The 26,086-nt window shown below is 38.2% G+C and overlaps 1 protein-coding gene and 1 long non-coding RNA gene across 2 annotated transcripts; one reads left to right on the top strand and one right to left on the bottom strand.

Moving 5' to 3' along the window:
• Positions 1–889: 889 nt before the first annotated feature.
• Positions 890–6,167, bottom strand: LOC134141202 (uncharacterized). Its single transcript, XR_009958555.1, has 2 exons — positions 5,835–6,167; positions 890–2,566 (listed from the first exon to the last, which is right to left on the bottom strand). It is a non-coding gene; the product is annotated as an uncharacterized LOC134141202 (long non-coding RNA).
• On the top strand, positions 5,508–26,086 carry SGPP1 (sphingosine-1-phosphate phosphatase 1). Its single transcript, XM_062577247.1, has 3 exons — positions 5,508–6,128; positions 15,852–15,941; positions 19,785–26,086. Exons 1-3 carry the CDS (start codon positions 5,508–5,510, stop codon positions 20,334–20,336), a joined length of 1,263 nt encoding a protein of 420 aa, XP_062433231.1. The 3' UTR covers positions 20,337–26,086.

Consider the following 26,086-nt stretch of genomic DNA (forward strand, 5'->3'; position numbering starts at 1 on the left):
TATAATAATTAAAGTCAAAAAGGGAACAATGTCATTTTTAATACAATAGAAACACTCCTTGAATGTTCTATAAATATTGGCATGTAACATGGTTATATGCATGGATTTCAGTTCATGGGGAGAATTAACAGCTATATTTCTGTAAAAACTTCACAGAGGAGAGACTATTGCTGCAGACTCTTTCATTACTTTAGCTTTTTATTCTTGTTTGTTATAGCAAATTTTAACATTGTGCACCTCAATGTGCACCTCATTGTGCACCACCAAGCTAGTCATTGAAATTCTGTGCATTTCCAAAACCATTTGCCAATGTAGATAAAAAAAAAAAAAAAAAAAAAAAAAAAAAAAAAAGCAAGCAGTTGGGCAGACACAGTAATGACAAGTACACTCACCCTTCATTTAAATGAGGAGGTGGTGTAATAAGAAGTGTGTCTTGTGACAGGAGAGCATGTGCTGTGCCACTCAGTGCTAAAACAGGGACGCTCTAAAGCCATCTTATTCCATTCCCTGGGAAAACCTGGGACTCTGAAGGAAAACTTTCACCATTTAAACAGTGCTTGTACTTTTTGCTTTTGTTGCTGATGGGAGATACCAAGTTTACTCTATTTGGACCTTAATGTTTCAGTTTATTGGGTTAACTAACAAACCAAATTTATGGAGGTACACAGTGAACTTTCCCTATCACACTAACATATTACAGTATTTCAATACTGTATGAACAATACTTGCCAAAAAAATCAGAAAATTTACAAAATGTCAAGAATATCAAGGAAGTGTTATAAAAACAAACAACTAAGAACAGAAAAGGCACTCTTTTGTGTGGAATTTAGAGCATTATCCTACCAAAAAAAAAAAAAGGCATAATCCAGGCTAGATTAAATTCAAGAGATTGTATCAGGTCATTGAACTCATTTTTTATTGCAGTTGGTACCAAGTTCATAGCATAGCAATCCCAATTCCAGCAAGAAATAGACAAGAACCAAGCCTTATTTTTCCAAAACTACATGAACTACACAATCTTTTTTTTTTTTTTGTCTTGAAGAATAACATACTTGATAAATCTTATCTAAGCAAAGTGCTACAGTGGTTCATTAAATCTATTTTTACTGAAGAAAGTTGAACTCCTTTAGTTCTATTGAATAAGCTATCACTGGAATTCATGAGTGGTAACTTGCAGAGAGATAAGCTGAATTTTAATACCTCAAATTGCTTAATGAAGTTCTGTACAGAATTCAGCAATGACCAAGTATAGCACTAGTAAGCAGAAAACCCCTAAGTATGTTCTTTCTTCCTCTGCTTTGATGTAACAGTGGTACATCCCCAGTGCTCGTTCACTGAGTTATCATAATAGCTCATATTTAAGAACAAGTTAAAGCACTTTTTTTTTTGCTTATGGTAATATATATTAATTGGAAATAATACACATTTCTCCCTTGCCCAAGTATTTTTCATATAATAAAAAATAGTATAATAAAATAAACTCTTGCCTTCTCAAATCTGGGTATTCAACTCACCAAAATTCTTTAAAAAAATGGTATACTTAGCATATATTTATTTATATAGGAGCATTAGAATAATCATTTCTACAGGAAACTGGCCATTCAGGCCTCTACAAGTACTCTTTTCCATCCTTCATCATGCTGGGAAACAGATTTAATACTCTTAAAAAAAGCACTATCTCGCAGATGTCTTTTGCACAGGAAGATAGGAAATTCAAGCTATTTCAGACTATGACAGAAAACAAGTTCCACAGCCCTGGAAAGTGCCCTGCCACCTGCTCCCTCTATTATTTTAGGGGAGAAAGCCAACTGGCTGCTGCTGACTCAGATAAACTCCAACTATTTAAAGCTTTACAGGCCAGAAGCAGTACCTTAAATACACTCAGTAACCAGTGGTTATCCAAATGGATATCCAAGCAAGATGCTCTGCTTTATAAATGAACCACTGATTCTGCTCCTACCTCTTTGGCAGAGTGAGCACAACAGTAGCTGTAAGCACGATGCATTCTGCACCTCATTTGCCATGGATTTCCACAGCTGTGCCGCCAAATAATTACAGCCTGTGGGAATGTGACGGGGAGTACGCTCATTTGCCAGGCATCCTTGAGAATGCATGTGTTCCGGGTGTCATGCTCAGATGGCCCTTGTATGGTAAGCTGGGCTGTATTCAGGATCGCTTTGGGGCCATCTTTAGCAGACAGTAAAACAAAGCACATTTTCTGGAACAGCTCAGTTTTAGGGTGCCCTGTTCAAGTGCTCACTGCAACATTTGTTTGTTTTAAACAAGCAAGAATAATTCAAAAGCTATTTCAGTTTTGATGTCATGTAATTTTCATGCTAATAGTTCAAAGTAAACAAGTTGCAACTAAACACACAAACACTTCCTGCTTTTTAAGAGGATTAACTAGTACACACCATACCGACAAGTTTCACTATATCCTTTGTAATCACTGTAATTTTTCTTTTCCTGGTACAGTTATTCAGGTCTCATTCCAGAATTCAGCATGAAGTTAATTATCAGATTTCAGTTTCTTCTGTGTTTAAGGGTAGATGGTTTGTGCCTGGCCCTGGGAAAATGCACAAAAGAAGAAAAAAGGCTTGTTTTCAGACTTTGCATCTTTGCATCTTTTGCCCAAGAGCCAGGGAAAAAAAAAAAAAAAAAAAAAAAAAAAAAAAAAAAAAAAAAAGGAAGCATTTAAATTAGGAAGCACAGTATCTTGCAGGATTAGCACAGGGAAGAGATGCTATATATTTCTCAGAAGGCAGAGAAATGACAGCAAATACTTTACTCTCAAGATAGTAAGTTTTTATCACGTACCATTTCAGGGGTGGTATATTTGTGCATCTCTAGCACACTAATGATCTGAAAGCTTATTTGCATTTCATTCATCCTTCTTTCAGTAATAGCAGCTCTTCCATTGGGTATATTATTGCTTATATTACAGTAACGCCTCAACTGAGGTCAAGACTGTATAATGCGAATATATACAACCTGTATATATAGAATGAATATTATAGAAAATCTATAATGATTCTTTTGGTGCATTCTGATTCTCTTGGCCTTGAAGCAATTTTACATAATGGATGTTCATGTTATAAAATATTTTCAATATTTCACACAAATTTTTCTTTGTAAGGATTTATTCCTTCAGAATTTTTAAAAAAGAAATACAGAGAAATTTTTCTAAGCAATACCAAGGGTGTAAATTTAGAAAGCTTTAGATCTTGACTTAGAAGGTATATCCTGCAGTCTAATGCTTAATTCAAAACAGTTTGGGAGGACAGGGGAAAGGAAAAGTGTATCAAGGCAAAAAAAACGGATTCTGATGCTCATGATTATTAACCAAATGTCTGTTTCTGGGATTTAAAATGGACCCACTAGCTTAAGCTGACACTATGTATCATAGACGATCAGATTTCCATTAGTATTCTTTCAGTAAACTAAAGCATAACTTCTGCTTCGGTAAAAACAATTTTCAGAAATACCTCCAATCTTCTACTGAAGACATAAAATGATGGAAAATCTTCAGCTTCTCTTGAGAATGTGTTCTAGTAGTTAAACATGTAAAAAATGTGTGTCATACATTCTATTTGAATTTGTCTGGCTTTTGCCTCAAGCCATTACTTCTTATTATGCCTTTCTTCACTAGATTAAAGAGACCTTTGATATCCAATATTTTCCCTCAGGAATGTTCTTACATACTACAATCAAGTCACCTCTCAATTCTCTTTTAGATAACTTTAACAGCTTGAGCTCTTTTTAAAAACTGAAAAACAAAACTGTATGCACTATCCTAGTGTTGACCTCAACAATGATATCCACAAAAGCAAAACAAACCCTTTTTTGTTCCTTTGTTTATACATTTTTTTTCTTCTGCCACAGCTTCACTCAGGAAAGCCCTTATCAAATTCCTTACTCATTCTGACCTTAAATCCTTTTCAGTCATTTCCTTCCCAGGATATATAAATATATATATTCTTTAGTTATAGCCTGCACACTTGATTCCTATGTAGACAACTTTATATTTCACTGGATTAAAATTCACTAGATTAGAATAGGATGCTTTTACCAATCATTCTCATCATGGCCTTGTCCTCATCATTATTTTGGACTTAATGAATCTTTGAGCTCAATTTGAGATTTGTTTCTAGATCATCTCTAAAGAAACATAGTACAACATAGGACCTACTACTGGGAACTCCTGGGGCACCAACTTGTTGAACTAAGTTTTCCTACGGACTTCCTCGTCTTGAGGTCCGACAGCAGATCCTGTTTGTGTGGTTTATTGGCACTGTGTACATCTGATGTTTCTGAGAGTATCACACACCCCTGGAGCCAAGGATCTCCTCAAAACTGTATCACCAAGATGAGTTAAAAATAGCTGGTTTTACAGTAACACTGTGTAGATTGGTACTAGATCCCTTTATGTCAACTTATTGAAATTTCACATGAATTTTCTGTCATATTGGTTTGTTGGCTGGGATAGCTACTAAGCTAACTAGTCACTTGGGTCATATTTACCTTTTTCAAACAATGGCACAAACTATCACGTTTACAATTTGTTTAATCTCCTATGTATAAGACAAGGTACCAATATCCTTAAGTATTAGAAAACCACGGAACACTATCAGTCTGACAGGCAGAAGCACCGGAGAGCTCCGGTGACCATGGCTCGCTTCTCTCCCAGCGTTTCCAGAACTCAAACCCAACAAGCGCGGAGCAAAAATTCCTCGCAGACCTTTTAGAATACGCGACAGCCAGATTTCTGCTCCTGACGCGATCTGCATCCCTCCTGGCCCGCCCGGAGAAGCAGCGGAGCCGCCTCGGCGAGGGCCGGCGGAGGGAAAGCGCCGCTCCCCACACGCGAGGCGACGCCCGCCGCCCTCAGCCGGCCTCGACCGCCTCGGCGGGGAGCCCGCGCGCTCCCCCGTTTAGCGGGGCAGCCCGGGGGGAGGCGGGGCGCAGCAGGGAGGTGGCAGAAGGGAGGGCACACAGCTCGCCGCCCCGCGACCGGGCAGCGGCCCGCCAGGCGGCCGCGCTGCCCCCCCCTCGCCCCCGCCGCGGCCGCCTCCGCGCCTCCCGCTCGAAGCCCAGGCACGCCGCCCGCTGCCGCCCGCTCCCTCCCGCCGTGCCAAGCCCCGATTGGCTCCCCGCTTCCCGTGGGAGGAGGGACTGGGAGGAGCCGTGGCCAATCCGCGCCGCGGAGAGGTTTCCACGGCGGGGGGGGGCGCGCAGGCGCGGCGGCAGTGACGGCGGGCGGGGCGCGCGCCCCGGAGGGAGCGGGCGGCGGCGGGCGGAGCGGGCATCGAGCCTCGAGCCGCGCCGCGGGCAGCGGCCCCAGGCGGAGGCGCCCCGCGGCCCCCCGGGCGCCCTCCTCCTCCTCAGGGAGCGCGCGCGGGAGACCCGGCGCCGCCCGCTGCCCCGCGGGCGAAGCCCCCCCCCCCCAGCCCCCCGGCCCGGGCAGCGCCTCGCCGCCCCCGCGCCTCGGGCGGCCTCGCCCGCCCGCCATGGCGCTCTGCCGGCGCCTGGCGCGGCTGGCCGCCCGCCTGCAGGACCCGCGGAAAGTGGCCGCCTTCCAGCGGCTCTGCGGGGTGGAGGGGCCGTCGGAGTGGGCCGACGCGGAGCGGCGAGGCGGGGGCCGCGAGCCGCTGGCTAACGGCGGCCCCGCCGGCGAGCGGAGCGCGGGGCCGGGGCGGCAGCACGGCGCCGGCAACGGGGCCGTGCCGGGGGGCGCCGGCCCCCCGCGGGGCTGGAGGAGGCGGCCGCGGCGCAACTCCCTCACGGAGGAGGACGGCAGCCAGGAGTTCGCCACCCGCAGCCGCTTCCTCTACTACCTCTTCAGCCTGGGCACGGAGCTGGGCAACGAGCTCTTCTACATCCTCTTCTTCCCCTTCTGCATCTGGAACCTGGACGCCTGGCTGGGCCGGCGGCTGATCCACGTCTGGGTGTGCGTGATGTACCTGGGGCAGTGCACCAAGGATGTCATCCGCTGGCCGCGGCCCGCCTCGCCGCCCGTGGTGAAGCTGGAGGTCTTCTACAACTCCGAGTACAGCATGCCCTCCACGCACGCCATGTCGGGCACCGCCATCCCGCTGGCGCTGCTCCTGCTCAGCTACGGCCGCTGGCAGGTACCGCTCCGCCGCCGCGCCGGGCGCCCCTCGGCCCGGGCGCCCCTCGGCCCCGGCGCCGCCGCCGCCGTCCCGGTGCACGGGCGGTAGCCGCATGTAGTGTTCGTGCCCTCGGCGTGGAGGTGCAGCCAGATCAGCGTGCGTTAAAAAAAAAAAAAAAAAAAAAAGTCTGCATTTTGCTATTTCGAGAGTCCCCCCCCCCCACACACACCTTAGCTTCTCTGGAGTGCTTTGCACAGAGTTTGGGTAGGCATCTGATTTTTTTTTTTTTAACAGGCTTTTGGTTTTACTGACAGATAACTTGGTGGAGAGCCAGGGACTGAAGGACTTCTTGCTGCTGCTGCTTTGCTTTTGAGTCATTCTGTAGCTTGACTCAGTTTGTAGCTTTAGCCTTTTTGTTAACTGCTTTATTTTTTGTTGCCCGTAAACTGGAAATGCTCCTTTGTTCGTGGAGGAGTACATACGGTTTCAGATGGTTTTACTAATATTAATGTGCTAATAGTTAGCAGGAAGTGATCGCTGAGCTTTTTCAGAGCCTTCATCCAGCTAAATCTTAGTGTCTGCCTGTTGCACTTTTGAGTCAATGGGTTAATTTAAAGGAACACTGTTGAACATCATTTATAAAAGCTGTGGCATGTACTTACTTAGTTGCACTGCTCGCTGTTGGGGTTCTTACTGTTGCACATAATGCTAAAGAAAGCACTAGGAGTACTCACTTCCTTAAGTCACTGCATCCACTTCAATGTTTTGTATAAGGTTTAGAGGGCTTCTGTGTGTGAAGTTCAAGCTCTTAACACTTTCAAGATGTGATTAGGCATTACATAGGCCTATTTTATGTGAGATGTGGGACAGAACTTTTTTCTAAGCTTTATGAAGGGCTGAGAATCTTCCTAGTTACTGGTCACCAGCTGTCTGTGATCACAGAACGACCCTTTGCAGCTTCTTCTCGGTATGTAGGATGGATGCCTGAAAGGAGAGAAGCAGTTGAAGGTTGGAGGTTAAGAGTTATGTTTGGCCTCTGTTTAGTGAAAGCTTATGTATGTACTTACGCAGAGGTGATATAAATAAGCCTGAAAGAAAGCTATCAGGGATTCCAGTTCTTTACCAGGAAAATGTGAAGTCCCATTTTGCTGGAGTTGTGCAAGCATCAGGTATTGTAATGATTTGTAGGTGTTTATGAAGTGCATACTGGGAGTTCAGTCACAGAAATGCATACGTTTAAATTGATTTTATGGTAAAATACAATCTGAATACTAGATTATTGTTAAATCTGTGAGGCTGCTGTTGCTTAATGCACTGAATTTTATTTATCTGTGTGTTGGAAACCTCATGTAGTATTACTAGTTAATTAGCTTTGCAAAGACTCTGATATCATATGCGCAAAGGAGAACCCAGTTGACTGCATTTATAGAACCAGCAAATGGATGTGTGAAATGCTTTGTTTGTTTGTTTTTGTTTTGTTTTGTTTTTTTTGCCAGTGCACCAAGTTTGATCTCAGTTTGTGAACCCTGCAGCTGCAGCCTGTGAAACATTTCAGTAATTAACCATACACACTTATAATAGATGCATATTAAGAAATGACAGACGTTCAGCCTCTGCTAGTATTCACTTAGAATCATGCTTAGGAAATGGGGAGGCAAAGTGTTTGAATTTTAAGGTGGTTTCATTTCTTCCTGTGAAATATGTTTGAATAACAGACACCTTCCCCAGACCAACTTCTACCACTTCAAAGCTTAATATTTATTAGCCAAGAGTATTTTTAAAATTCAATGAGAAGTCTTTAGTCTTGAATGTCTTTAGATTTACCACTAAGAGGAGTTAACTTTTCTTCTAATGCACCTGCTGTTCTCCATGTTTTACTTACGTTGAAAGGGAGTAGGATTTATAAGACCACGTTCTGTCTTGATAAAGTGGAAATAGATTAGAGAGAGACATCAGAACATCTTGGAAAGCTATTAATGACAGAGGGGCTTGCAGTAGCCTATCTTTTTATTAAGTTATAGCTGTGTATCAATAGATATAAACTGCTGGACTTAAACTCCTTGGCAAATGTTGGGGTACAGTCTTAGTATATATTCTGTAGAAAGCAGCATTGCACAGACTCTGATTGTAATAGGTAAAACTCCTATCTTAGTACTCTTGTCTATTCAGAAGAATCGTGCTGTGGCAAGACTGAGTGTGAATTTAAGCAGACAGAGCTGTAACTCTCTGCAAAAGCTTTTATTCTGGAATAAAGGTGACTTTAGTTTGTCACCTTGAGAAGGTTTATACTAAATCGAAGAAAGCCAGTCTTGCACTAGAAGAGATCACTCAAGTGAAAGGGAATCACTTTCCAGTGTAACTTACTTGGAATTTGCTTTCACATTAGTCTAGGACTTCCTAGTATTGTGCAATACTTCTTTTCTGTCAAATATAATCTGTGATTCCTCCTTTAACAGTATACAGAATAGAGTAAATCTGCAGGCTTTTATTCTTCTAGGTATAATCCAAACTGTCTCTTAAAAAAACAAAAAGGTTGAATTCCAGTTGGATTTTTTTTTAACCTGTTGAATTAAGTTTGTGCTTTCCTAGTTTTAAATGCCTGTCAGTAATGCTATTACAATTATTTTCCTATTGGAAACCTATATTGAAAAGAATTTTTGACTATACACAGTAAAACTAAAATATTTGCTTATAAGTACAGTTGTTCAAGTAAAATAGACGTTTCAGTAACTTTGAAATACAAAGCTGATGCCAAAGACTAGCTAGAATTAAGTATTATAAATATTGGCAGTTTTCTATAGTTTTCTTTCTTTTTGAAGTTGGTATCTGAAAATAAAGGGTAAGCAGTTAAAAAAAAACTACCCACCTCCCTGATCCCTGAAAAGTGTTGTTATAGATACTGATAAGACATAGGAAACAGTACACCTTTATCTCATTAAGGAAAGTCTGGTTTTTTTCTTTTTTTTTTTTTTTTTTTCTTTTTTTGGAGGGGTAATATTGTTAGTTTAAGCCCGGTTTGATTATACAGTGTCCTTAGAAGTGAGGAAGAGATAATGTGAACTGCTCATTTTAACCTGTAAAATCTTTAAAAGCCTCAAGCTGAAACTTCTGGAAAAAGTCTGTTTTTAAGATTATTTGATGAGCTTGAATGCTGATCTCAAATAGATGTCAACTTGTTTGATTAGAAATGGTGCTCAAGTTAGGATGCTACATGAATGTATTATAACTCTGCTGTTTTATTTTGAAAAAGAAAAAACAGAGACAGAGAAAACGCACGTTTCTTGCAGAGTTCCTCCAGGGCTCAGTCTGGCTCTGGCAGGAGCTGTCGAGCCTTGTAAGTGATGTTGAGCTTTGCTATTTCCTGAGCTCTGGATTAATGAGCTGCGTCAGCGTGGGCCACTGAATGAACTTTAAGTTGATATTTAGCAGGAGCCCAGAGCTTGATTGATGAGTATCTTGCTTCTGTAACTATATTAACCACCTTTTTTTTTTTCTTTTTTCCAAATGAGCTTATCTTGTGGAGTGGTTTGGAACATTAAATAGGGCAGTTTTGTCCTTGCTATTTACTTGTCTGCTGGTGTTATACCCAAATGCTATCAGCAATGACAGCAGTTACTAGCCCATTCATGGTAATGGGCCTAATAAATGCTAACAAACAAATTACACTAGACTCCCTCCATTCTGTAACAATCCCTTTGACTGAGGCATCTCAAAGTATTTTTCAGTTTTAATTTGCTTACTGTTCTATTGATCTGCTGTAGTATTAACTGTGTAAGAGTGCCATGTGATACTGGGTTGCACTTCTAGAAATCCTTCATCTACGTTATTACTTCTGTCAACCAAAGCTGCTGAATCTAGTAAAATGAAATGGGTTTGATGGGACCTGTGCTGGGATTTGAGAGAGTTCTGCTCCATTCTGATTGAACACTATTAAATTTAGTCTCTGGAATTGTCTGCCTGCTCTTTCCTTTCCAAAGGCTAGCCTCTTTCAGATTCCCACTGGAAATGAGGAATAATGAATTATCAGGGTTGGATGAATAGTCAATTAAGATGCTTTAATTGTTCTCTCTGACTGCTATAGTGGAAATTGTACGGAAAGTGGCCAAGTTCCTAGTTTGAAGAGGTTGTCCTGGTTGAAAGGACAGTTTTAAGTAAAATTGGTGGAGTGATGAAACTGGGAGCTAGATATAGGAGGCCATCTCTTGCATATAGTTTCTGTGGAAAGTTTGTGTATAGGAGCAAGTGCAGGCTCCTTCCAGAGAAGAGATGCTTCCTCTTTTATTTAAATTCTTACTGAAATGTTGTGAAGAAACTCTGGCAAGGAGATGTATGCTTGTCTAATTAGTTTTCTATCTTACATGTGTTTCTTGAAAATCTAGTGGGGGGGGAAACTATTTTGATGTGAGAAACATAGCTGAAGAGGTGAATTGGAAACCTGGAATACCCACGCAGTAAAGAGCTTCTGAAATAAAGAGATGGGATTTTGCAGGGTTACAGCTGGCCTTGTCTTGTGTACTTGAGTTGTAGGTTTTATTTTGTAGGGGATACTAGTTTTTGCCATTTGTTTGTAAAGGAAACTAGAAAAAGTGCCGTGGCCTGTTTGATTTGTGTGCTCCTGAATGTGTCAGTTTGCAGAGCGTAGCACTCTATTACAAATCCCGTTGGGGATCTTGCTGGGGCTGTGCAACAGCCTGTCCCAGTAAATGGTGCCGATTGCCATTAAATAAACTTTACTTACAATTTTGCATAAGCAAATCTTTATTTAGTTTAAAGGATCTTGGGGGACTATGTAAAAACAAGTGCCCAAAGGTCAAGAGGCAATTTTTTTGATGAAGAGAAGATTCAGAGGAAATGCTTTGCTTCTCAGGCTATTTTTTTCTTCATGGATTTGTATGCATGTAAAGCATTTTTCATACTTACAAATAGGATGTGTTGGTTAAACCAGGAAAATGTCCAGTTTGCAGAAAAACTCCTTTTCCCTGTGTTGAGGCATGAACAGAGAGCAGGCTCTAGGTGATTCTTGCAGGATGTGTTCGAGCAGGGATTGTTGTTTGTTATGACTGCAAGGAAAAGAAGTAACAGGATCTAATTCTTACTGTAAATCTAGATTTCTGTTCAGATGATGTGTAGCAGAAAATTAAACCTTTAAGTCACTCTGAAATCTTTGTTTTTTGGGGATTTAAAGAACACGCTCTTGTAATCATAAAGAAATCTAAGTGCTGCAAGTGCTCTTTCATGTTGACTTTAAAAAATGTAAAGAAATGGGCATCTATAATGTTCTGTTAAAAAAGAAGGAATTTTCTGACCTAGGTCAAAGCTTTCAGGACAGATTGTTTCCTTATGAGCATTTCCAAACAATAGTTCTGTTAGTCTGACTTTATGCCAAGAGCCTTAATAGGGGGAGGAAAGAGGACAGACACTTCAGGGAAACGTTTTCTGTGTGATCCAGTCAGAAGCTTGCTAGCCCTTTTTAGAGGATGTAATTAAAGCAAATGGGTATTTCTCATTAACTATATAGGGCATAAACTTTTCAAAGACCTAACAGGGGGTGGATTCACTGCTGTTTTCCAAAACCTACGAATTTCCGGTTTGGTATATTTTATTAAAACAAGATTATGGCTATGGGACCAAATTTGAGACTTGAGAAATGAGTAGTCAATCAGAAGTATTCTTGAGTTTTTCTTTAACTTCACAGTTCATATATGAGTTCAGGAATTAACCTTGAATTTAATTAATTTAATTTTAGCCAATTTTATTTTTTTAAATAACACGCATGGTGATCTGTCCCTCAGTTATATAAAAGAAGACTGAGATATTTTCCTCAACAGGTATGATGCCTTCAAAGAAACATACCAATTCAAACTTTTTAAAACAAAGATATCGGTGATATCTCTTTAATCTGTATGTTGCATTTTTCACTGCTGCCTATAATCTCTGCCTCACTTTTCAATTCCATATGCCTCCTTTCATCTTGTAATATTCTGTGTGATATGTGCTTGGGGTTTGTATTATCGAAGCTTTATTCTAGTCTTCTGAAAAATTTATGTAAACTGGATATCAGTTATTTGATCTAATATGGAAGATGGGAGAGGAATACCAGGTTATTGTTGGTTTTGACACAATAAACATTGAATTTGTTTTTTCTTTTGAACATTCATTTGCTGATGGAAGAGAAGCTTTGTGAAATGTACTATTTGTTCTAAAACAGGGCTGATAATGTTAATAATCTTAAGATATTACACTCATAGGTCATCTGTGGTATTCTGGGTATTTAATGTAAATATACTCCCACTGCTTAGGCACAATTAAGGTAGACCCACTTGTATATACAAAATATGCAAGAAGTAATTTTCTAGATGAAGCAGCATTTAGAGAATGCTTACTACTGCTTCAACGCTGCCTTATTTTCAAATAATGCTTTGGGAGTAAGTTTGTCACTTGAGAATATTTTAAGGATTACTGCTGCTGGTAGTGTGCCTTGGAGGCCGCTGAGCGGGTGCTCTGAGCTACAGGCTGTGCGAGTGTTACTCTCCTTTAGTCCCCTGGTGTGCTGATCCCCGCGTGTGAGGACGAGCTGCCTGCTTGCCTTACCTCCTTGAGGCAGATCTTAAGCAGGTGCTACCGGTTTGGTGTTCTAAGAGTTCTTGCACCCAGCGGCATCTTTTAAAAGGCATGGGTGAAAACAAGCCATGGAGATGACAGGATGTTGGGCTGTGTGTTGAGACTGGGGGCTCCATTTAAGCTGGTTCTGGACTTGCAGGAAGAAAAGCAGATCAGTTATGGGGACCACGCAAGCAGGTATGGATATAATGTTGGAAGAAACCAGGACAGATGAGGGTTAAAATACCCTTTGGGTCAAACTTTATTCCTGTAATTTATGCATGGAGATGTTTTTGTATTTGAAGCTACTTCATTTCAGCCAGTAAAATAACTCTCAGTTCAGACAAACTGGCAGTTGTCAGATGCACCAGTTGCATAAAGGTGGGAGCAGAGCAAAGAAGAGAACGTTTAGGGTGGGAACTAATTATGAAAGTTTTTAACTGTTGTATTGTGGAATATTTTTCCAGGAGGAATAATTGTTGCAAACTTTTACTTTTTTCCAGTAGACTAGATGCAGTCCCTGCTGAGTATACTGTAGTGGGTAATTTGTCTTGGATAGAAGGAAACTAGGTTTAGGACTTCTGTGATCAATATTAACCTGCATTAAAAAAAATGTAATTTAGCATCTAATGCTATATATCTAATACCTGTGGACATGTCATGCTGAAGCTGTTTCAGGAAGAATAATTAGTCTAGAGGGTAGAGTTTAATTTTAAAATTTTGTTTACTTAAGGATATATGGACTCAAGATAAAAATGTCTCAAGGACAAGATAAGGAAGTGTTTTAGTTCTTGGACGCAGGTGTATCCTAAGCTGGCCAGTTTTTTCAGATGCTTTCATGGCTGCCTGTTCTCAATAGCTTAAGTAACTTTGGAGGATTAGTGTTACATATGGCATAACCAAATATTCTTTCTAAAGTTTCTTCAAAGTTGAAGTCTCTGACACCTTTTCCTTCTTCCCGGAACACAACCTTCTCAACAGTTCGAAACCAAGAGCATCATTTTCATTTTCCAGATTTCATCCTGCTCTCCCTGCTATTTGAACTACTTGCCCAGCACTCTGAAAATAAGAGTTCTCACGTGCCCCTGTTCCTTTATGCACCTTTTTCTGGAGGTGGTAAATCTCTTCCCTTGCTATTCTGGCGAGCAAAGCTTAGTCTTCCTGCCATTTCACACCTTGTGGAGCACCTAAGGGGTGCTAGAAGCCCCTCTTTACTTCTGATGATACAGGATTGTCTGTCTCTACATGTCGTCTCTGCTCTGGCAGCCCTCTGGGGACAGGCTGGAGTGCTGCAAGGCAGGGGTTTATGTGGCTCCAGTGTCCTCTTGGTGCAGGTAGTGTTACTTCTACCCCAGAGCTGGTGGGAATGATGGTCAAGGCGTAATGGGGATAAGTGATGGGTTTACTTTGTAATGCGTTCTGGGAAGTACAAAGATCACTCTTCTGGGTACTGTAACTGTATCAGCATCTAATAACTTTGCAATCACATCTGTAGTACTGCCATTGTGTTGGCATTTGGCCGTTGCCAGAATAATTCTTAAAGGCAGGAAACTGAGTTTGTTGCTTTTTTGTGTTTCAGTTAGAATCAAATCATTAGGCAGGTCACTTGCTTAGGTACTGTTTGTAGGTAACAGTATAGTAGGAAAAAGCCATGTTGTTGCATGATCTGGAGTTTAAACTAGATGTAACAAAAGTGAGCTTTGTTTTGTCATTTATGTCAAATGTTTAGAGATGGTTTTAATGTGAAATTTGTTTTTGATGTAAAATAATGTAAGATTCCTTTTTTTTTTTTTTTTCTCCTCCTGTTTGGGGAGTTTTGTAGGTTTGATGTCAGTGTGCTTCTGGAGCTGAGAATTTGAAAAATTACAGAATGATGATAGACTGATAGTCTTGTCTCAAACCTCTGTTTGAAAGACTGACTTAGAAGCTTGATAATCTGTTAAGTAGGCTCCACAAAGGATGTAGAACATTCTCCAAGTAGATCAAAGATTTTTTTCTCTAATGTGGTGGATATTCTACCCCTGAGTTTATCCAGAAGAAAGTACAAAGGAAAAGGCAAAGAAATTGTAATTCTTAGTTTTTATTCTGAGATTCTAGTACATCAAGACTGTCTATATTGAGCATTTTTTTAAGTTTATTTTGGCAAGACTGCTTTCATGTAGGAAGTGATATAGTCTTGGAAACTTGCCATCTTGTCTTGTGACTCGCTCTTTCATAAAAACTAATAATTTTAAAGCTGCAGAAGGAAGCTGCATTTCATCTTGCACAATGTATTGCAATATGATAGTGGGGAAAGCATTTCTTACTCTGTGGTCAGATGTGAATTCATGTAATACTTTCATGCAAAACCTATAAAATTTAAAATACGAAGTTTCTGCACTTTGATATATGCTTGTTCAAACAAAGTACATTGTTCCTACTAAAGAGACTCTTCATATATTAAAAAAATGTTTAAGGCTTTGGAAGTAATTTTTGATGTTTTGTGTGATTACTATGGTTTACAAGAAAATTTTGTATGAGCTTGTAGAACTCAGAAAACTACTATTCCAGGAGTTTCCTACTGATGCTCAGAGATTGAGCCAAAGGTTGCAGAAACTCGAAAGCAATCCATAAGGGATTAAATTCATTTCTAAATTATCGTTTCTGCTTTTTTCAGAAGAAAGGTTAAGCTATTAGATTTTTTTTCCTGTGAATTCATTCATGACACTATTTTATTATGTAGCTATTTCACCTTGAATAAAACTGTTTCTCAGCTGATAACACAAGGCTTGACATTGTCCATACTGTCTACTTAGGATATGATAATGTGGCCAGACTTCAGCTATTACAAAGATGAAATAACTTTTTGCTGCTTTGTCTGTAAAGACATGACCAGTGCCCTGAAATTCACATATCCTGAATGCAAAGGAAGAAAAAAAAAAAAAAAAGAAAAGCTGAAAAAGTTTGGCTCTGTAATGGTCTGCATAAGAAGATTTATAGGAGATGCTATAATAGGCTTGCGTAGGCTAGGGCAAGAAGAAGGGTAAGTGTAAGTCGCATTAGCTGGCTGTTGCTAAGTGACTTTTCTAGCATTTGTTATAGAATTTGTACTGAATTATTATTTTCAAATTCTAATACAATCTCTCCATTTTTCCCTACCAGTATCCCCTTATGTTTGGGCTGATTCTTGCGTTCTGCTGGTGTTCTTTGGTTTGCTGTAGTCGAATTTATATGGGAATGCATTCAATTTTGGTAAGAAAATCATCATACTACATTTTTATTTTAATGTTGTTCTGATTTCATGTGTTTCCATCGCTTAATTCTTTTTATAGTACAGTAATTGTAGATTTTAGAATGTTGTATCCTACACAAACAGAATACTTCTGGTTCATCATTGGACAAAGTATTTTGGGGATTTTTTTTTTTTTTTTTTTTAGGAAAGTTGTAGCTTTCATAAAGGTTTTCCCTGCAATTTCAGGAGTCTTTTTTTTTTTTTTTTTTTTTTAAAAAAAGCCATTTCTTTAACACTCCAGACTAAGGTAGATGCTGAGCTGTTTTCTGGGCACTGCACTTACAAAGAGGGGCACATGTTCAACTTGTGTGGCAAGGATGGGGCCTCAGCTCAGGTGGCAATGGGCAGCTCCAGCATGAGCTATTGATCTAGCTTGTGGAAGGCTCCATGTGCAGAAGAAGGAGCATCTGAAGGGGTGGGAGGGCTGACACTGCTAGAACAGCTTTCTGATCTGCAGTGTGCCCTCACACTTTTCCAGGCTGTCCTGGAAAAGTGCAGCAATCATGTAAAAATGGGAGGAAAAATAATACTACCATCCAAATTCAGTTTAGCTCTATTTCTTTGACTCCCCTAAAATAACTGGATATTCTGTAAAGTTTAATAGATATAAGCAGTTTGGATCAACTGTCTAGTTGGTTTCTGCACTATTGTTGTTTCTATAAATTGGTTCTTGTTTGTTAAATTTAGGATCAATAAAAAAATGTTAGTACTTGGCTGCAAACTAAAGATTAGGTGGCAGTTATGCTAGTTTCTGTATGAGTTCTTTTAAGAAATAGCTCTGCATGAGGGTCTCAATCTCACAGTAAGTGATGGCTGATGAAACCAATAGAGAAAAACGCAAACAAGTAGGTTACCAGGATTTACAGTAACGCACCTCTCTAGAATTCTTAGATCTTTTTAAAAAATCACTGATGTGTGATTGCGGTATTTATGATTGTATTTGCTTTTGTTGCATGACATAAAGGAAAATGGATTGCTGTGAGCTATACTGAAATCATCTTCAGTAGTGTTTTATTAAAAAAAAAGAGTAACTGAGTTAACATTCAGACTTTTGAGTTCTCATTTTTAGTGTGAAAAGACTAGCCTTCAGTCAGCCATTTGTAGAGTTCAGACTTCATTGCGGCATCTTTAATGCTTAAACTGTTATGGCTCCATTCATTATAAATGAATGTAAACACCTAGAAAACTCATATAGGAATCCAGAAATGGGGAGGACAGAGTAATCTTTAAAAAACCTTAATGTTTTTCTGCAGAAGTAGTAAACCCTTAGAATTTTTTTTGTTGTCAAATTAAACTAGTATGTATTGCTAAATACAGCATTATGCTCTGATAGAAATCAAAGAACACTTTGTGTGTGTGTTTTCCTAGTAGTTTGTTTTTGCATGCTCAGTACACTGTACCTTTGTAGAATATTCAGATGAGGTGTATTGCTTGTGAAATACGTATTTGGAACAAGTTTGAAATTTTTGCAATTTCTTGGAAAAAGGCAGAAATCTTGGAGGTTAGAGAATTTTTTGAACTTCTAGTTCAATGTTAGATGCGTTCATAGTTCTGAAAGCTTGAGTATCATAGATGTGTATCTTCCATGAAGTACTTTATACATCTCTGTCTCAGAAGGTATTACTATGAGTTGGTAACTAAACAGATCTTTTCACATACATGCAGTACTGCTTTTGTTGTTACAATGCAAAAAAAAAATTATGCTTTCAAACAAACTTAGCATATGAAAACATTTCAAAGTCTTAGAGAACAGTGTGATTTCAAAATGAAAATGCATCTAGAAATAACGAAGTAATTCGTGCTGATGTTGATGTGTCATTTATGCGGTAAAGAAACAATAAAAAGGTAACCTCAGTGTTCATACTGGTAAGTCCTGCTTAAGGAAGAGTATCGTAGGAAGATATTTCTTTGACACATGAAGATAGTAGGAAAATTTGTCTTTTGCTTCCAGCTTGCATTGTGTCCTGACCTGACATTTAACCAAGAATTACATTTTCAAGGTATCGTAATTAGCTGTACCAACAATACCAACAAGTAGTTGTTAAGGAAAGATTTGGAGGAAAAGCAATTTTATTTAGTGTTGTGTAGTTAACAGTATGGAGTTCAAAGTTCTACTAACTAAAGCTAAGCTACTCTAGAACAGTAGGCATCATTCCAGCTTTCTTAGGAGCAAGCAGCCCCTTTCCCTTTAAAGTTCCCATACAGAAACATTTAGTTTCCAGAAAGGGCAAAGGTTTTAAAAACAAAAACAACAAAAAAAACCAAACAAAAAACTACCCGAATGGATGTGCGTTTGAGTGCCGTGCTAATGGCTAGGATTTCACTTACCAAATATTCTAAATAACCAATTAAGAGAGTTGTTGTTGTAGAGAAACAATTAGTTATTAAAAAGAATTAAAAGAAAATCACATTGAAACACAGATTTCTGTGGTGCCCAGACGGGAAAACTGCAAGACTACAAAAGGGCAATCAGAATGCAAAACAGCTAATGAGGAAGGCCAAAGAGATTTTTGAGGATTAATTGATAAAAGGATAAAAGCTAGCACATGGAAAGCAGGAAGCCTAGTAGTGAGCAGTAAAGCTGGTAAATGAACCAAGTGTAAAAAGAGCACATGAAAACAAGGCAGCTGCAGAAGAATGATTAATTTGCATTGGCATCCACTGCAAGGTGATTAGGAAGTTCCCAAGAGAACCATTTTTTATGGAGGATAAATAGGGTGAATTGGTATTTCAAGATAAAGTCAAAGTCATGCAACAAAAGCAATGCATCATGTAAACTAGGTTATTCATCAGTTTCATATCTGAAATCTTGCAGTTTGAGTAAATGCATTAACCATTTGTCAATCATGGTGCCTAAGGTGTGGGGAGGTAGGATGGCAAATGTGGCAGAGGTCAATTCTGATTTTCATACCAACCAAATTGTATTAGAGCTTTTATCAAGAACACAATTAATGGAAGTGAATAAAAATGATTCATTGAAGAAGGAGCAGTAGAGAGGTGTCACCTCCTGGCTCTTAAGGAAAAGCTGATAAGCATGTAAATGAATGTGGTCCAGTCACTAGTGCCTGGATTTCTGAAAAGCTTTCTACAAATTCATTCATAACTAAAGGTGACCAAAGTCATAGACAATTCTATACAAGTGAGTGATAACCAACAGCAGCTGAAATTTAACGATAAAGGAAACTTCAAGATATTAAAAAAATAAATCAAGTGTTGAGCCACTAAAGTTCCCCGTTTTCCTTTAAAATTGCGCTATTGGAAACCGTTCTCCATTCTTCAAGTACTGTTTGCTCTTAAGTTGGGGTTCTGTGCTAGTCTAAGCTGCTCTAACTTCTAGCTGCTGTGGTCCTCTCCTGTCTTACCAGTTGTCCCTACCACCTCCCACTTTGTATTAGCTATGGCACTTGGTTCAGTGCTGAACTGTTCCAGCATATTAAATTGGTGGAATTTTACTTCTTTAGCTGGGTTAACTTTGTGCTGACTGTGGACTGGAATGGCCTGATTCTGGACAAGGACCTTTTTAGCCAGCAGATAGGTAGCTCTACAATTTCAGAAAAGAACAGGAACTGAAAGCTATTAGTTTAATTTGATTATGATGCAGGTATCCTATTAATAGGTGATTAAATGCAAATTCTTACCTTATCTTTAAAATAAAAGTAGAATTGACCTTTTACAATAAATCTGAAAAGTTGGGAATCCACAAGGGGCTTTTAGCAACAGAGCAGCTAGACTTGTCTCCATGTTAATGCTAATTTTTGAAATAGCTACGACACTGAAACCATATCTTTATCTCTCTTCAACAGGATGTTATTGCTGGATTTCTGTATGCTATTCTCATCTTGGTTATCTTCCATCCAGTTGTGGACCTGATTGATAACTTCAACTTAACTTACAAATATGCACCATTAATTATCATCAGTCTCCATTTAGCCCTGGGCATCTTCTCTTTCACTCTAGACACCTGGAGCACATCACGAGGAGACACAGCTCAGATACTGGGCTGTGGTGCTGGGGTAGCTTGTGGCTCTCATGTTAATTACGTACTGGGTGTAAACCTAGATCCTTCTCCCGATATGTTACCTTTATCTCTTTCCTCTCTCACTGTGACTGTGTTTGGAAAAGCCATATTGCGGTTGTTAATTGGAGTAGTAATTTTGTTATTAACAAAAATAGTGATGAAAAAAGCCACTATTCCACTAGCATGTAAAATATTCCGCATACCACACAGTGATGTACGGAAAGCAAGACAGCGCATGGAAGTTGAGCTTCCCTATCGCTATATTACATACGGAATGGTTGGATTCTCCCTCATGTTTGTTGTCCCTTGTCTCTTCCGGTTTATTGGTCTGTCTTGATGTAGATTCATCCCTTTAAATAGGGAGAACAGAGCTAGTTGCTTTTTGAAAAGATGCACTAGTTTACTAAGGGAAGGCAGGTGAGTTTGGCTTTAGCAGGGGTCTTCACTTTAACAGCAATACATAGCAGGCAAAGCATTTAAAGGACATTGCACATCTCTGGTATGGTATGTGGCTGGGAGTCACTTATCGATCTCTGAGAAGCGCAAAACTCTATAAATGCGGTGTCTAGAGTTATTGCTGTAAACAAAGTGTGTGCGCGTATGTGTACCGTGAGATGCAATGAATGTATCTGAAACATCTGTCATACTATGCCTGTATGTTTTGACAGGTATGTCTGACAGCTAATCAGAAAGCTCCATTTATGATCTGTTTGCCGTTTCATAATAACTTAGTCAAATTGTTGGACCATAAGTAATTTGTTTTCCTCTATTTTTCCCTAAACCCTGCTTCAAGATGTTTCAGCTAATAGGCTTTTGAATGGACCAAAATTGCAATGAGATTGGATTAAAAAAAACCAAACAAACAAAAAAAAAACCCAAAACCCAAACCCTCGAACAAACAGAAGCTTTTTTCTTTAGCCCCTTTTACACAGTAAAATGTCTGATTGATACTGGTGTTAGGTATCAATGGAGTATTCAGGTATTGTATTTTATGGTTTGATAACTGTGCCTTTCTGTTGCTAAATTAAATGCCATATATACTGTGATATAAAAATGATTCATTTTATTTTAATCATACACAATTAGGTAGATATTTTCAAATGCTAGATTGTCCACATTACTGGCACAGTTAAAGTTAACCAGAATATTCAGTTTAGACTGTTTAAGATTGCATAAATAAAATGGCCCAAGAATTGTGTCCTTAGGCTCAAAAGGATGTGAATGGACAATAATCCTTTTTGTAGGTATTTTTTTAATGTGCATTGTAAGTTACTGGTAGAGGATATATTTTTCTGTGGATTGTTTATACGGTGGACAGATGTTCAAAATTAATTATCTAAAAATATAAACAATAAAAATACCCAACCTACTAAGAAGTGGGCTTCACATTATTATTCCAAAGAGATTTAGAAGGACCGTTGTATTTAGAGATGTGCTTAGATTTTCTAAGCGTAGTTCTAGAAAAATTATATGTATTTTTATTCATTAACATACTGTATTTTAAGATGAGAATCACTTTTACCCAGTTTAGATAGCTATAAAACAAAATAATGATCAAATTAAATTGTTGATCATTTTGATAGGCAGATCTCAACACTCAAAAGACAGTGTTGTCACCGCATAAATAGTTTATGCGTATCTAGGTTTTATTGAATAATAATGCACTTTCAACTTTTCAAGTTCTTTTTCCGAGTGAGGAGTAGGGTGTGATCCTTGAACTATAATTTCTTGTGCCTCTATTTTGAATTTAATTTTGTTTGTGTATTTTTTTGATTACCTAAGCTGCTGTTTCCATGTTAGACAGTATCTTATTACAGCATTCTGATAAGACATGAATTACTTAGTTTTGTATCAGCATTTTTTCAGGAAAAAACGTAATTTAATTAGGAAGTCTAGTGAATAAGTTAGCTAGAATACAAAGCTTACATTTTTGCAAGAAGTACTTGGAATTGGAAGTTTATAGTATTGGAGATACGAGCTCCAAACTCTTGTTAATATGTAAATGAACAAAATTAACTTATCTCTTTCCTCCTTAAAGCAGTCAAAGTTATGGTACACTTGCATTAGAAGATGCAAAAATCTGACTTTTCTGATGTGCATTTAGAATGCACTGTTATGAATGTACTCAAAAGAATTGAGTGTTATACCACTTCTGTAGTTGAAGAGATCTGATCTTACAGAAAAATCAAATATAAAAATACATACTGAAAGAAGTTAACCATTTTCTATCTGCTCCTTTGTTGCAGTTTTTACGCTGAGTGTGTAGTAAATCAGTTTTCAAGGTTTTGAGGGAGGGATTTCCACCGATACAGCTTTGCACACTAACGTAGAGGCTGAATAAATAACTGGGGAGCTGGTATACAAAAAGGCTTTTTAGTTAAAGCCCTGAGCAGGTACTGTAGTTCTAACAATATTAATTAAGTCTGAAGACTAGGGAAAATAATACTAATGGGATGACTTTTTCTGAAATTTAGGACATTTTCCTTAAACATCCTAGCTTTACGCTTTTTAGGGAAGAATGTTTAAATTGTAGCACAGAAGGAAGAGTTGAACAAAAATAATTTTTAAGGTACGTATTTGCTGTTAAGACTTTTAGGAACTTTAAGTTTACAGCATAGGATTGTTCTTAACGCTGTATTTTATAGCTGTCATACTATTAATGGAAAAGATACTGTGGAAATTTTGGAATGGGTGAAAATCATATGCAGTCATGACTTTCAGCAGACTATAGAAAATTGCACTGTAGCTCATTCTATTATTATATATATATATAAAAATATATATTTTATATTTTTATATGTTACATTGGGTAACTTCAAAATATCATGTCCTATGTACCATATAATGTAGTCTGCAGGAAATGTATATCAGAGTATTGGTTTATAGATCACCTTTACAACCGTGTATCTCAATTGCAACTACTCTACTGAAGTTTACATGAATGAAGTTTTACTACTCTATTTTCATCTTCTGTAAGAGGCTAGGCTTTAGAGAGCAGTTTAGCACAAAATATCATGCAATATGAATACTCTTATGGAACAGAGGAAAAAAAGGCAGGAATGCAAAAACTTAAAATCCATCTCTAAATACACACCAAGATTTCTATTTTAGTATATTTTTGGTTAATAGTATCTTAAGATTTCTTCACATCAGTCGTAACAAAACAGTCAGTAAAACTTGAGCAGTTTCTTTGCCCTAAACTACTACTAGAGTTGAATGTGTTTGTAGCGTGAACATCAGCTGGTACCAAATTATTTATAAATAAATTTAACATAGCTTTAAGAAGGTAGTTAAATGTCGTCTTAGAAGGATAACACACTTGAAAGGTTTTATGAGGCAGTGCAGAAACAATTATTCATGTATCACTGTTACTGAACTTTCTCAGTTCTAGGTTGTATAGTTCTAAAAATAGAAATAATACTATTTTATAGAAGCAGATATAGATGCACATTTATTACAAAAAGGTATGAACAATGTTTGTCTTATACTGTATGCAATATAAAACTGAAACTAATGATAGCGTAGAGCATAGAAAATTGTTTTCCAAAAGGCTGGAGAAACCGTAATTAGTCTTAGATACCTGCCTTAAACATAAGAACAGGACTTTTTTCTGATCTGGCACTCAAATAGGACTAACATGCATTGCATTTTGGGTATATCTTTAAAATTGTTATTTTGAAAAAAGTGGCATGTTTACATGAAAGCTATAACTTCTAATCTCTGTGCTGTAAACTGGGGTTGAAGCATCTTTCTTCTGTATGATCGCATATGCCTTATTTATTACCTTGCAAATTAACAACAAAATGATGATCTCCAGAGGTCCCTTCCAACCTTACTGATTTGATGATTCTATGAAAAAAAGCTATTCTAAGGTAAATTGGCAAACCAAAGGAAGCTGTATTTTGTTTGCTTAATTGGAACCTTTCTTTAAGCTTCTGGAAAAAAGGACATTTTTTAAACGGGGTCTCTGATTTTTTTTTTTTTTAACCAAACAGTATTAATGTGTCTGGATTTTAAAAGCTATCATGTTTTCCTTTGCTATTATATTTTACTATTTCTTACAGTGTTTGTTATTCATTTCTTGTTTATTTTCTAGGGAGTGTCTTGAACTATTTGTAAGCAGATGCAAAAACACTGCTTCTGTAAAGATTGTCATTTTGAACTTGTAAATATTTAAGGACTGATAGTGGCTGTTGGCTGCTCAAATACATAAAAACAAACCTTGCATGCTGTAGGTAAATACATCTGTTGTGCTAAAAGTTGTTTCTATTTCAGTATTTGCTTTCTCGACGTGAAACAAGATTTTAAACACAAAATATAAAAGATACTTAACAATTCAATCATATGAGAGGGACTAGCTGCCTAACTCCTATCAATTTTGTTGAGAGTTCTGCATCTAGTTCTTCACGTCCTACGTGGAAAGTGAACCCTGCAGGTCACATCCGTGTTCTGACATGCAAATAGGCATGAGTGTGTGTGTGTGACCTGACTTGCCTTGTGAGATAGAAACGTAATATCCTTGCTTTTGAGAACTGGAGGATTGCTGTTTATAAAACCATAGTTATCCCAATTTTACAAGACTTCTGAAGGGCTTAAGTTGGGAACTGTTTCATATTAGCTGGAGTTATTTGTACGTTTACAACAGTGAATTGATGCCTTTCCCTCTGTATCATCACTCTATTGAATGACAAGATCCCAGAATAATGTCAGCAGACAGAATAAAGGGAGAATTGATTTCTTGGGGTATTGTGACTCAACTTACTGTACTGGAATTGATTTTTGGGTTTTTTTTGTCTAATATAGCAGTAAACAGTATAATCCAGAAACATTCTATATTCTACAAGTTACTTTGAAGAAACTTGACTTTTTTGTGGCAGTCTCACTGAATGACTTGATGCAGGCTGCTATTTTATCCAAAAGCTTAAGTAGCCTTTTTGTTTTGGCACGAATAAATAAGCCTATTTTAAAACTTAGTTTAATATTAGTCAAAACAATAGATTAGTTGGATGACTATTTTCTTCCTATGACACTTTTTGAATCAAAAGCAAAACCTCATAATTTTAAAACAAAAATCAGATATCGTGTGGCAGACAGGATATTGCCCTTTCGATGTTCTCAAAACTGCTAGTATCACATGCTGGAGATGAAGCAAATTTACTATGCATTAAAAATTTTTTTTGAACCCAGTTCTATAACAGAAGTAATTTGCATGTTGGTAAGAATCCATTTAACAAAATGAAATAAAGCAATATGTCCTTACAACATAAAATTGACTATTCCTGCAGGATCAAAGAAGAATAGAGATTACATAGGAGAATAATATCTTAAACATAGTGCTAAGTGTAAACAAAAGCCCTATCAATTTGGAGCATTTTATTAGTACAGGAAAAACAATAACTATTTTTTTTTGGTACAGCTTTGTTAAAGTGTAATGAAAGTCAAGGCTGATATTCCTGAAATAGAAACAAATTCTTAATAAAATTCGAGCAATGTAAATACTGTAATTTGAAAAGATCAATTCAGGAGCTAGTAACTTTTAAAATAGCAAAGTCTGAGCAGGATTTTGTACTAAATGCAATGCCACAATTTGACCTTTACTTGATTTATATGGGATCTGTAGTACAGTACAGATAGGTGTGTGTGTGTATATATATTTTGCATGTTGGAGTTTATTTTTTTTATGTATAGGTTTTTCTTGTTACTTGTTCCCTGATTAAAAAAAAAAAAAGTGTTCATAAAACAGCTTGTCTGTACTGGTTAGGCTCTATGCTAGTAGTATTACAGGAAATAATATGGTTCTAGCCCCTAGTCTCTCAACCTCTTGGATAACTTTTTTTAATTAAAAAAATGTTTTCAAGCACAAGCCCGGAATTAATTGAGGATCATATAACGGTGGCTGTATAACAGTGTACAACCTGATATTTAAAAATTAATACAGCTGAACTTTGTGATATTACGGTTACAGCTTTTGTACTCATTGTACACTTTCTGCAGTTGTCAATTAATATTTATACTCTCGATAACTGGTAACTGAAGTGTCTAACTTCCACTGCAAAGAGTGGATAATAAACTACTGTTGGACTCAAA

This window comes from Rhea pennata, chromosome 5 (genome assembly GCF_028389875.1).
Source record: "Rhea pennata isolate bPtePen1 chromosome 5, bPtePen1.pri, whole genome shotgun sequence".
In the NCBI taxonomy this organism is placed as follows: domain Eukaryota; kingdom Metazoa; phylum Chordata; class Aves; order Rheiformes; family Rheidae; genus Rhea; species Rhea pennata.

Coding starts and splice junctions, on each gene's coding strand:
- SGPP1 (XM_062577247.1), top strand. CDS start 5,508: ATGGCGCTCTGCCGGCGCCTGGCGCGGCTGGCCGCCCGCCTGCAGGAC. Junction 6,129..15,851: donor TCAGCTACGGCCGCTGGCAG/GTACCGCTCCGC, acceptor TTTCCCTACCAG/TATCCCCTTATGTTTGGGCT. Junction 15,942..19,784: donor TGGGAATGCATTCAATTTTG/GTAAGAAAATCA, acceptor TCTCTTCAACAG/GATGTTATTGCTGGATTTCT.